At 49.0% G+C, this 12,451-nt stretch overlaps 5 protein-coding genes across 5 annotated transcripts; 3 read left to right on the top strand and 2 right to left on the bottom strand.

Annotated features, from left to right (window-relative positions):
* Positions 1 to 1,043: 1,043 nt before the first annotated feature.
* Positions 1,044 to 3,220, bottom strand: N0V89_007778 (uncharacterized protein; the record flags this gene model as incomplete). Its single annotated transcript, XM_056216539.1, has 9 exons — positions 1,044 to 1,288; positions 1,347 to 1,491; positions 1,542 to 1,770; positions 1,821 to 1,924; positions 1,977 to 2,076; positions 2,121 to 2,358; positions 2,415 to 2,481; positions 2,531 to 3,125; positions 3,180 to 3,220. 9 exons carry the CDS (start codon positions 3,218 to 3,220, stop codon positions 1,044 to 1,046), a joined length of 1,764 nt encoding a protein of 587 aa, XP_056070786.1.
* A 578-nt stretch (positions 3,221 to 3,798) lies between these two features.
* N0V89_007779 (uncharacterized protein) lies at positions 3,799 to 4,885 on the top strand (the record flags this gene model as incomplete). The annotated part of the gene is made up of 2 exons (XM_056216540.1): positions 3,799 to 3,934; positions 3,984 to 4,885. 2 exons carry the CDS (start codon positions 3,799 to 3,801, stop codon positions 4,883 to 4,885), a joined length of 1,038 nt encoding a protein of 345 aa, XP_056070787.1.
* A 948-nt stretch (positions 4,886 to 5,833) lies between these two features.
* N0V89_007780 (uncharacterized protein) lies at positions 5,834 to 7,181 on the top strand (the record flags this gene model as incomplete). The annotated part of the gene is made up of 2 exons (XM_056216541.1): positions 5,834 to 6,653; positions 6,703 to 7,181. The coding sequence occupies 2 exons, from the start codon at positions 5,834 to 5,836 to the stop codon at positions 7,179 to 7,181; spliced, it is 1,299 nt and encodes a 432-aa protein (XP_056070788.1).
* A 642-nt stretch (positions 7,182 to 7,823) lies between these two features.
* N0V89_007781 (uncharacterized protein) lies at positions 7,824 to 9,198 on the top strand (the record flags this gene model as incomplete). The annotated part of the gene is made up of 5 exons (XM_056216542.1): positions 7,824 to 8,064; positions 8,171 to 8,653; positions 8,745 to 8,989; positions 9,042 to 9,117; positions 9,164 to 9,198. 5 exons carry the CDS (start codon positions 7,824 to 7,826, stop codon positions 9,196 to 9,198), a joined length of 1,080 nt encoding a protein of 359 aa, XP_056070789.1.
* Positions 9,199 to 9,802: 604 nt separating this feature from the next.
* Positions 9,803 to 10,386, bottom strand: N0V89_007782 (uncharacterized protein; the record flags this gene model as incomplete). Its single annotated transcript, XM_056216543.1, has 2 exons — positions 9,803 to 10,303; positions 10,378 to 10,386. The coding sequence occupies 2 exons, from the start codon at positions 10,384 to 10,386 to the stop codon at positions 9,803 to 9,805; spliced, it is 510 nt and encodes a 169-aa protein (XP_056070790.1).
* Between the last annotated feature and the right edge of the window lie 2,065 nt (positions 10,387 to 12,451).

Genomic DNA, 12,451 nt, shown 5'->3' on the forward strand with positions numbered 1-12,451 from the left:
CCACATGAGGGTGATTAAACTCTTCAAATGCCAATGCATCCTGAATCAAGAGCACGATATTATGGGGCTATCAACTGATCCATCTCGCTAGCGCCAACAAGAGGAACGGCCATGAAATCGTCAACGAATTGCTGAAATACGGTGCTAACCATAATGCTATGGGCTCCACTGGCACGTCTTTGCATAACGCCTGCAACAAAGGGTGTTTGGAAACAATAGAGATCCTCATCGCTGCTGGAGTGGACATTGACGCTCTAGGAGAGAAGGAAGATATTGCTGCTATGGAGGCACTCTACAGCTGGAATGAGGCTGCGTTCTTACTCTTGGCCCAAGCAGGCGCCAAGCTAGACGTCGTGAACGGTAGTAGACATAAGATCCTACTACTAGCTACATGGAGCGCTAGCATCACGACATGGAATCTGATCACTGACTATGCCCAACAATAAAGTCTCGGGACCGTCGATTTGAGCTTGTCTCATAAAGATCACGGTATCCATCATTATTTTGATCAATGCCGAGTTCTTTGGTGTGTAGGCCAGAGGGCGAAGAAAGAGGTAGAGAAAGCGATTGAATGGACTTGCCAAACGTAAGACTGACAAGGATTTCGATGACAAAAAGAAGCAGATTTTCGACAACAGAACCGCTTTTTGGTTGTGAGGATTTGTTATTGGCGTTCGGAGTTTCCGTGTCGGTTGGTAGATATCCGAGCCCTGTATATCATTCATTCTTAAGATTTTCAGTCTAATTCTAGATGTAGTCGAAAATCTATCATGAGTGCCTGCAACTCTACTCGGGTGAGGAAGAGGTGCACTTATAGGAAGTTGATAAACTGCTACTATCGCTAATTAAAAGAGCAAGGAGTGGTTTATGGTGTCGTTATCGACATGTACATACATGGTGCAATGAGAGAAAAATGCTGGACCCAGACAATTCGCCCGAACACCTGTATCAGACAGATCTATATTGTAATAAAAAGGAGACAATTAGGCATTTGATCCAAGAAGGAGCTCAGGAAAAGAGAACCTTCCGTCAATCCGTCAGCCTCACACATAAGGCGGAGGAGGCTCCTCGAACAACGGCTCGTCTTCTTTGTATTTGGCTTCGGTGAAGGCTACCGTCTCGCCCTTATATGCGATCTCGAAACGGATCGTTGCGCTTTCAAAGGTCACGTGTAGGTCGAAAATAGCAGTTCGATAATTCTGCTTGTCGTGACGGTCGGTGAAGAGAGGCTCATTGAGCAACTTGACCCGGTCAATGCGCCAGGCCACAGAACAAAGCTCCTTGACGCCTATTGGGAGCAAGTTAGGCTAATTTCCGGGCCTTGATAGGGTTGGGAGAACACATACTGACTGTTTTTCTTGACGGTGGGTCGTTCTGGGCACAGAAGTATAGCTGGCCTCCGAATGCATACTCTTTTTCAAACGGTCGTTTCTCCTGCACTTTGCTATGGTACCTTGTATGAAAGCGATGTCCGTCTTGTATGCGCTCCCCCTGGTGTTATGTCATCCAAATGTTGTAACTCAACTAGGATCAGAACATACCTTCTTCAGGATCCACTCCATCTGGTTTACGGCCCACCACTCATAATTCTGATCAGGCAGACGTTGCTTGTCTATGTCTAGATGACCCTTAGAGGAATCGAACGGAACACACCAACAGTTCCCGTAGCTGAAACGAGCTATCCTGGCAGCCACTGTCCGCGTAGTTAAGGGGTTGTTTAGAGAATGCTCTACGCCCCACGTGGCTGCTCCACGACAGATCGAAGACCACCTGTCCGTGCATTTTAGCATGGCCTAGATGCTGCTAATACAAGGACTCACCCATTCGTAACCTTGAACACTTCGATGCCCTCCTTGTTGTGAGCGTCTTTCAATCGCTTGTGCATGTAATGGTTGGTGCCGAAGCCTCCAACTAAGAGAATAGCCTTGAGTCAATGTCAGAAGAAATAATTGTAGATCATGGAATAATGTGCAGACCTTGACCCGCTGACCATCGACCTGTGCTTCGTCTACTTGATTCTCCACCAAGACCACGATCTGGTTGATGACATGGTCAAAGAGAGTTCGAAGAACGCGCCTGGAGAGATTGAGAAGATGCTGCTATAGGGTGAGGCAACTTACGGTTTCAGTGTGATCATCTCGTTGTCAATGCCTTCCTTTTCATTGTCATCGACGCCAGGAAGCTCAACAGTGTACTCCTTGTCCGTTCCAGAGAAGGCGCGTTTGAGACCATTTTCGTATTCGCGAAGCATACGCGACTTAGCTCTACGCTTGAGACTGTTGTATTGCTTCTCGCCAACAATCATCTGAATGTACTTCTTAAAAGCGACGTCAAGATGAACAGATCCGCAGCCATCGCCTACGTTGCAAACGGGTCAGTAAGGCTAAAACGTTGCTTGAGTTACCTCCACTTACCTTCACCGGCAACACCTTCTTCGATTTGTAGGGGATCAAGCTTCGTGATTTTATATGTGATCAAGTCCTTTTGTAATCTTAGCATTCGGGGCGAGAATCAGAGTCCGTTGACTTACGACCGTGCCTCCACCCGCGTCGCATATCACGAACGAGTCGTGGAGCTGCAGTTCACCTGGTTCTTTTTCCTTCGCCTTCAGGACTGCCAATGCTGCAGCTTCTGGTTCCGTGACGAGAGAAATATCATTCGGTAAGCCTGCTCGCTTTGCTGCGTTGAGGGTCGCTTGCTTTGCGATTTGACTCCAAATAGCTGGGACGGTGATTACAAGCTTAAGTGTGTAGGATGACTCCCATGTTTCGCCTTTCTTATCTTCGATTGTTTTCTTTGTGTACTGCCAGAGGAAGCGGAAGTAGTCAGTGGCTACATCTTCAGCTGATTTTCCTAGGTCCGCAAGTGTTTCGCGGCATGCGCTCAATGCTCGGGCGTCACCGCGTGCCTTTTGCTTGGGGTCGAGAAGTAGCTTGAACCAAGATACGCTCACTTCCTTATCAGTGTCGACTTCGTAGCCCCAGTTGATGGGCTTTCCATTCTTGTAGGATACGATTGTAGGGACCTTATCTGTGTTCGCGTTGGAGCCCGTAGGATTTGGCCAGTCGTTGATGAGGTTTATGTCCTTGGTGCCACCGTTGACGACCCAGGACACACCTGAGTACCTGATTACACTCAGTTCACGACGCGCTCGAAATTTGGGATTGCGTTTGTCTTACGTGGTTCCAAAGTCGATACCAACAACAAGCTCCAGAGCCATTGGAATGCTGTCAGAGGCTATTGCAAATTGTGTAGCTTAGCAGGCTGAACAGAGATGCTCAAGGCTGAACCCCATGTGAAGAAGAGAGATGATCGGCTAAAGCTTGGGTACGAGGGTTCTAGATTGGAGGCACACAGTCTCGCCCCAGCCTTTCTATCAATAGTTCTTCCGGACTTATTCGGATCGAGATCGTGAAGGCAGCGAGTAGTCTGGCTACTCGAGGGCTGGATCTAGCCTGCAGACAGCCCTTCGCAAGGTCCACATCTGCATACACCTGAACTTTGATTGAGGTCACGCATTGGAACTACCAATCACATCAAACTTATCATTGTCCGTCACAATGCATGCTCTGATTCCGGGGATCTGCATTTGGAGGCTGTGAGAGCTGAACTTTACGAGTGGGCGCATATTAGTTCTCGGATTCGGGATCGAACGCCACACTCATGGGTTAGCGAGCTGTACTACAAAGAAGTCTAGCTCAGCCTGATCAAGTTGCAAGTGCACAACAACGAATATATGTTACTATACCTGCATTTTGGCTGTACATACTCCAAAGTCCTTTCACTTCGATTACCACGATGGCTGACAGCAACGATAAAGACAATGTCCTGAGCATGATACTTGTAATGGGCGTGACCGGCGCTGGGAAGAGTTATTTCATCAACCAGCTAGCGGGACAAGACGCAGTCCAAGAAGGGCACACACTCAACGCATGTCAGTAATCGTCCCATTCAGATACCTAGTATGCAACTGACAGATTCAGGCACGCAGACCTGCCAACTTGTACCCGCTGAAGTTGGGGATAGCAAGGTCCTACTAATGGATACTCCGGGATTCGACGATCCTGTACGAACCGATGCAGAGATTCTCAACGAGATTGCAGATGTGCTCGCAGCTCAATACAAATTGGGCGTCAAGTTGAAGGGCATCGTTTATCTTCACCGAATCACGGACATTCGCTATACCGGAGCCTCTATCAAGACCTTCGAGATTTGCAAGAAGATATGCGGTATCGATGCGCTGAAGAATGTCATCCTTGCTACCACACGATGGGATGGCCTGAACGACGCGCTTGGTTCAGACCGGGAGCACCAGCTCCGCGAAGAATTCTGGGCGTATATGTTAGGACATGGGTCCAAGATGAGCCGGTTCCACGGTGATCGGGGCTCAGCCGTTAGCCTGCTTAGCCAGTTGCTAAGCAGTGAGCCTGTGGTACTTGAACTGCAGCGAGAGCTTGTTCAGGAGGGGAAGACGCTAGACCAAACAACTGCTGGGGCATACGTAGAGCACAACTTAGATCAGCTCAAGGCAAGATACGAACAGCAGATGGCGGACTTGGAGCACCTGAAGCAAGAATTGCAGGAAAATGACCGGAAGATGAAGCGACAAATTCAGAAGGACTGGGAGGCAGATCAAGCAAGGCTAGCGGCTGTTCGTAAAGAGAAAGAGCAGTTGCAACGCCCAGTCAGCCAGGAGATTGATCAGCAGATTAAGCAGAAGAAATCGCGTACGCGAAAGGTACTTGGTTTTTTACCCACGGCAATTGGTATCCTCGCAGGGCTAGCGGGCATACCAACGGGCGTCTTGCCACTCCTAGTGTCGTGGTTTCAAGACACCAACTCTGAGTTCGACATGTCGTCTTTCACGGATTTGTTAGCTTTTTGATTGAAACTATCAGTGGTTGTATAGTTCCCCTCATGCTTTGTATCTATATACTGTTGAATATCTCACGTAGCTTTGAAGGAACTTCCATTGCTGTATATCGTAATAGCTGCATAAGAGTCCGAATGCGGGATCATCTGGATCCCAGTGGCAATGGTGAGCCTGACCAAGAGATAATGTTGAGCACTGCAGCCTCTCAGGGATGCGAAAGCTCCTTGGTCGACAAATTTAGCGTTCGCATTCGCAGTTCGCAGAAAGCAATCTTAGCCTACTTCACAGCGCCTCGGCCCGCCACTACGGCGCTCTCCCAATCGCCTCTTACAGGCGAACGTGCTCACCAATTTTTACTTGCATGAAAACGAGGTCACGTTGCGCAAAGCGCTCGTCTCGAATCACCCATATCTGCCACATTCGCCAAACCAGGAATGACTTTCCCGGCTTAGGCTAGTTCATTTACGCGCTGATCGTGGAGCTGAGAAGCAGCCTGCGCTCAGCCTTGAGCCAGATCTAGCCCCTTGAACTGTTTACAGGCAGCAAAGTGGCGTTCATCACACGGGTGTGATAGCCGTGCATTTGCGGCTGCTGAAGTGACCATCTCCGGCACACCTAAAAGATCGGACCTTCGAAGTGCCCCATTCCTCGGCCCATTCCAGCTTAATTCTGCACTGATATTGGCATCCGGTCGAGAATACCAATACCTTCTCTGCAAGATGCGTACCACGATGCGTCACCTACAGAATGAGGTACCTGAAGACAGCGAGACGTCGTCTTTTGAATCGCAGGCGACGCATGGCCTCGACAAGCACCCACCCAGCGTAGCACCACCACCTCTTCCTAGAAGAGGTAACTCTTATATCGGTATGGAGTTGATTGGCACGTCAAGCATTATGCAACTTCGGCCGTAACTGATGCGGAGCAGCCTCCGGTCATACAGATAAGGAAGCACTTTCCATGAAGCCGTTACCGTCAAAACCTTCCGATGTAATATTCGTTCAGCAGTCGCATGGTGGGAATTCTACTGGATTGGTTGTAGGTTTTTCCTTCATTACTTGTCCGACCAGTCTGACTTATCAGTGGCGAAAGAAAGTTGGTGAACATGACAATGCCACACGCTACCGAGGTGAACGCGACGCTTTGAAAGACAAAGTTAAAGATCTCGAGTCCAAACTAAATCGGCAGCAACAAAATTATTACGAACTCAAAGAGGATTTGGAACAGTACCAGCGGACAATGGAACAAGCGGAAATTGACTGGACAACACAAAACAATGGGCTCAAAGAGACCATTCAAGATCTCAGTTACCAGTTGCATTACGAGCAACAGAAAGTGGTATCGGTCAAACAGTCCGCGAACCAGATACAACTAGCGAAAGATACAAACGTGATAATTTTTGCAACGCAGGAGATGGATGCAGCTATCCGCCAAAAGATCGGCGCTCTATTGCAAGATATACGCACGTGGTCAGGAAAATTCTCTTGTGATACCGGACGCATGCCTGACTTTAAGTCGACCAAATTTCCAGAGTACCGCCGTGTGGTTCCATCATGCAACAGCCATGCCGATCTTGTTCACTTCATGAACAAATACCAGAACGACAAAGGCCTGGACGAGAAACGCCGCGACAAGATGGACAAGAAGTTTAAACGCCGTTTCATACGAGGGTGGGCATCATTTGTGATGGTCGAAAGCTGCTTTTGTCCCTCAGATAGCTGGCTCCGCAGTGCAGATGCGCAAGCTTTCCACCACATCGAAAGACTTCTTTCTGGGGCGGGTAAGTACAGACAGTGCCTTTTTCGCCAAGAAATCCTGAGATGTGATAGATCCTACCCGGAAAGGGGCGTCGGATCGCGCGTTCCACGATTGGAAGGCTCTAACGGCCTATCTCCTCTCAACTGTAACACCACAAGCCACTCAAGGAGAGGACATGGGTAAGGTAGCCACGGACGCTGCGATTGATGTTATAAATCTCCTTCACCCATGGGCCAAATCATCGCTCCCCGAGTCGTTAGAACAGCAACTTGTTGGTATCTATCAGGAAGCGCTCCAATTGTCACGTCTTTTGCGTACTCAACGGGCTCATTGGGAACTGAATTTTCCAACAGGAGACGCAAGTGCCTTACCTTACGACATGATCAGCATGGAAGACGATGATGATGAAGACATTGACGTCGTGTCTCCGAACAGAATGGTTGAAATGGTGATCGAGCCTGCTCTGAGCAAGAGAGGGACGATGGACGGGACCAAATTCGAAGCTGGTCCCCATGTTACGATGAAGGCGAAGGTTTGTCTGGAATCTTGAGCAGTATTTTCAAATCAGCGGTACTTATTTTCACTCAATATCTGGACAGTCCTTGCTTTCTATGCTGCAAGTTTCTCAAATCGTTGCTTCACCGCGTCAGACCGGTAATTTCAACGTGACTTACTTCGACTTAATGGATCTGTTAATAGATTTTCCCTAGCGCGGCTGGGTGAATATCTACACGATGGTTGCGTTGCGTCCGAAAGAGTATACAGAATTAAAGCCCGTGGGTGACTAGATCTACAACACCGACATGGAAAGGAATGGTAAAGCAAACGTGTTTCAGAATGTATCAGTACTTTTCTCCCTTGACCAGCAATGATCCGGTGACGTGTGGAGGCCTCGATAGAGTCAATGCCAAGGCATCCAAGAGGTGGTAGCGATGGGACACTAGTGGTACCGTAGCGGAGGACACGGAGGACATCTCCGTGTTTGTATGCGAACGTCTTATCACCAGCCAAGAGACCTTATCTGATTACGGAGAAACCTCACCGTGTGTGTTGGCTCTTTGCGCGAACGCAGAAGCTGCTGATATGGATTTGATGTGCGGTTGTGGTCGGTTTATCAGCTCTTCGACCATCAGGTCGCGTGCTCACAATATCGACATCCATACTCTGAGACCGACATTCTAAGTCCTTTAAAATGCTCAGTCTATTCAATTCCTCTTCATTACCGACTGCAGAAAAGCCAAAGGACGAGGTCAAGCGCGCCCTTCCCGCATCGTGGTACCACTCTGGCCCCCTATATGATCTGGAGCGCCGCGCCATCTTCTCTAAGAGATGGCTCCTAGTCACTCATAGTCTAAGATTTGATCATTCCGGCGACTATGTCTCCTTTCGCGAAGCCGGGTTCGACTTCTTCCTCGTAAAGGATCGCGAGGTAGGTGCATGTCCCATTCAGTCGGCAACGCGCTGGCTAACTGGATAACTAATCATCTGCGCAAACTCAGGGTAACATCAATGGATTCCACAACATCTGTCGGCATCGAGCGTTCCCTGTTGTGACCGAAGAGAGCGGCAGTGCATCTATTCTCTCGTGTAAATACCATGGCTGGTCCTACGGCTTCAAAGGGAACCTGGCAAAGGCACCCCAGTTTGCTTCTACTCCGGGATTCGACAAGGCGCAGCACAGCCTCTTCCCAGTGCACGTTCATGTGGATGGTATGGGATTCGTCTGGGTAAATATGGACGCCAACGAGACGCCGGAAGTCGAGTGGAAGAGTGACTTTGAGGGTGTGGACACGCAAGACCGACTGAACAGTGTCGACCTCAAGCGTGATTTTCAGTACGATCATCAATGGCACATGATCGGCGAATACAACTGGAAGACTTTGGCCGACAATTACAACGAGTGCTATCATTGTCTCACGGGCCACCCAGCCGTAGCCAATGTCATCGACCTACAGAGCTACTACGTCGATACGAAGAAAGGATACATACTGCACTACAACACAAGCAAAGACCCAGAAGAGGGTACTTACCAAGTAGCGAGCCAATTCTGCTTGCCGAATGCGTCGTTCACTGTGACGTAGGTACATGAGAACGCGCTCGTTGATGCCTGTAGCTGATAATGCCGCCACTAGGCCCCACTTCTTCTTCATGCAGCGCGCTGTCCCAATATCAGCGACACAGACCCGAATGGAGTACGAGGTCTACCGGAAGAAGGGTGCCAGCGATGAAGATTTCAAGGCAATCGATGCGTACTTCAAGACGGTTATGCAGGAGGACAAGGTTCTCTGCAATGGTGCACAGCGAAACCTCAGCGGCGGTGTCTTCACGAATGGGCAGCTGCATCCTGAAAAGGAGAAGGTACGTTTTTCGGACTTGTAAGATCCTGATTCATGACTGATGGCCATCATAGGGCCCCATTTGGTTCCAAGACAAGGTGCGCGGCCTTCTCATCAGCCACCGAGAGAAGGAGGAAAAAGAGAATGGGGGTAAGCCTATATGGCCTGCTACCCGCAGAGCTACGGTCACAGACAGACTTATGGAAGAGGAGCGATTTTGCGCTGCGTTAGAAGGCGCCCAATGTCCCGGGGTACTGGGTGAGGGTCAGGGTATCCTGGCATGGTAATCTCATATCGGGGAAATTGCCGTGAGAATACACATCGGCTGGCTTCAAGCTATTTTTTCCCGTCAATGGAGGGGTTGTGGATGGTTCTTTTTTTGGATGATCGATGTAAATAAATTGCAGTCCCGATCCATTAGGTTCTCTAGCAAAGTGAGAGTCTAGCTTGCGCAAGCGCGACGGATGCTTTGTCTTCGCTAGCGAGAGCACCTGTATTGCCTAAATAATAAAGGCTTTCCTCTTTTTGCACAGCCAAAAGTTGTCCGAGAACCCCTATCGATTCTGTGTAGTAATTTCTCCCGCTCTTGTGCTGGTGGAGGTTCTAATTACCTGAAGTTCCGAGTGCCGAATGATAGCGGTGATGCATGTATCAATAACAGTCAGGGTCGTTCATCACGTGCTTATCAAAATATCGACAGTGTAAGTGGGACAGACGGGACCGTCGCAAATTCCTGGCAATTGTGCAAAAGGCAAACCCCAAAATTCTCATAGATCACTTAGACTCCAGAGATTGATGATGCCCCATTATCAACTCCCCAGCCGTCAATGATAGTCTACATTGCATTAAAATTTATCCAGCCACCAATTGCCTTCCCGAAATCCTCCTGCAAAAGTATATTACTTTGGTCCATGAAGTGATTCATATCGCCCGCACTCCCGAATACAAAATCGGTGTTCGCTTCGAGACCGTTTTGCATGACCGGGGTCGGAGTCGCCGAATAGTCGAGCAGTGGAAAGGTTTCGCTTTCGTCGGGCGCATCGGCGATGACCTCCACTGGCACTGTCTTGTGGCCGGAGATCCCGGCGCATCCAACCATGGCAAACTCGGCAACATCTTCTTTCTCAGACTGATCAGACTTGACGATGATACTGTCACCAAACAAGGTTTTGTCTGTATCGGCGCCGAAGCGGCCAGCTCTCTCGTAGATGAGGAGGTCCCAGAGGAGTTGGGCATCGATACACCAGGTTGAGTTTGATCTAGCGTTCTCTCCATTCTGCTCAGAGGGATAAGACCTCATCACGATGCTATCCTGCAGCTTCCTCAGGTTGTGTGCCTATAGTACCTGTCAGCTACGGTTTTATGACGATCTCAGAACGGTCTGACCATTGCTGCTGCGGAGAGCCAAACTTGGCCCATGCGGTCCAAAAATCTGAGGCATGCGTTAAAAGCGTTTTGTGCCTTCTGGCAAAATGCTGCATCCTGTACAAAGCTGTGCTGTAAGTGAATGGTAGCTGTTATCGTGACGCAATGCGCAATCGAAGGATCGGATACCTGAAGCCCCGTGTTTTCAATTATGCGCAGGTAGTGCATTGTCCAGGCGCTACACCTCGATATTTGAACATATGACTGGTGAAGGAAGGTCTGTGGCATTGCATGCCTATAGTTCTTCAAGCGCATGGACAGAAGGAATGGATGATTAACGAGAGATGAAATGGCCGCACAAGTGAACTGTTGGAACAGCCAGGGACCCCAATGATCTCTTCGCTGATGTATTTCCTCCAAAGAGAGCGCACCAAAGTTGCTTGTGGCAAATCGGTACTTGAGAGGGATTTTAGCATCGATCTCCATGTGGCGCAACATGATGTGTGAGTAGTGTGATCTGGGATCCCAAGGGGGTAATTCGTCTGGACCGACATGGTAGGCTGCATATGCTCTCGCCATTTGCCACGTTTCGGCTACCATTGCTGAGTGCGAAACAATTCCAGAGTCAGGCTCTGGTTCATTGTGCAACCTATGGAATGGATCCCTTGAGCGATAGTTAAGTTCGCTTATGAAGACTTTTGCATTAGATGCATCATGAATCGAGCCCTGGATACTGTGCAGCAATGATATACTCTGTATGCACAAATCGTACTCGACTGGATCACCAAGGAACGAATCAGGAGAAAGACAGCTGGCGAGATACTGGGCCTGACTAAGGTCAAGTCCAGCCTGCATGACATGTCCATCTAAGACCTGTCAGACAAAGATGCTTTATACTCAGGTCCATTTCCCTTTTACAACTTACCAGCGAAACTTAGAAGACTGATAATGCACAGGGTCTGTAAAGTCGAAAGCTTCACGTTTCCTTCTGCGATAGAGCTCATGGCAATCTGCCGGCTTGACCTGACTTCCGCTTCCAGGGATTGTCGTTTTTCAGGTACCTGGGCTTCCGGAGGAAATCGGTTGCACCAAGTTTGTATTGCAAGGAACAACCCATAGTCCCGGGTCTCGAGAGATGCTGAAAAGTCTTTTTGTTGGAAAAGAGGAAGAGGCTGGTTTTGACACCACGTGAGATAAAGTTGGCCTAGTCTCGATGCATAGTTGTCTCTTTGCGGCAGTCTTTGAATATTATTTAGTGGATATCTTCACAGGGTGTTCTTCGGTGATGTCTCACGTGCTGATGTTGAAGGATGTCGAATCTTGGTTGCTTGGTGATAGCTCGCAGGGTATATCTACGCTTCTTGTACGCGATGGAGGAGAAGGACTCGAAGGATCGGGTACTGCGGTGGACACCTGATTGGATCTGTCTCGATAGTCACTCAAGTGCGCATTGATTCTTACGTCCAAGATACCTTAGTGAGTCTAGCAGCTGATCTAGTTTGTTTTCAATGAGTCCAATTCGGCGACCCTGAGCCGTCGTTAGCTTGATACATGCGAAATATAACTTCATACATATACTCCGGGCCATTATGTGCGTACCATAATGTCATCCCGGGTAGTCTGTGAGGTCTCGCGCTCATCAAAGCTGTAGTCGCACGCTTGGCCCAAACGGCGACAATGTGAACACCGCGGTCGTTCACCGGGACATTTCGATTTCTTACGCCTGGATGATAGTTAGCAAATCGTACGCTGGAGATATCAGCCCTTCAACATACCGACATGGCTCGCAGGCTCGACGTCCACGTCGTTGTATTGTGGTCTCCATTTAGTGACGCCTAGAAATGTCGACCATGGAAAGCAATTGATGGTCAGGGCAAGCTGGCCTCAGCAGTGCCAAAGTCAGCCTCCAAATTGATGCTTCAGCTCTCCACTATTTTCCTTGATAAAGTAATGTTTTGACGCTCTTGGTTTAGTCGATTCGTTTCCGTTGATGCGGTATAGCGTGATATTGGGTGTCCTTGACGCGTCGTCGGAGATACTGCGCGAGGCTTCAATAGAGCTCGTCTGATATTACTGTGCAAGCTTCGTTATGGGTGTCCTTGAGGGGGCCTCAGTTATC

Source organism: Didymosphaeria variabile (genome assembly GCF_027946475.1).
Source record: "Didymosphaeria variabile strain IMI 356815 chromosome Unknown scaffold_5, whole genome shotgun sequence".
In the NCBI taxonomy this organism is placed as follows: Eukaryota; Fungi; Ascomycota; class Dothideomycetes; order Pleosporales; family Didymosphaeriaceae; genus Didymosphaeria; species Didymosphaeria variabile.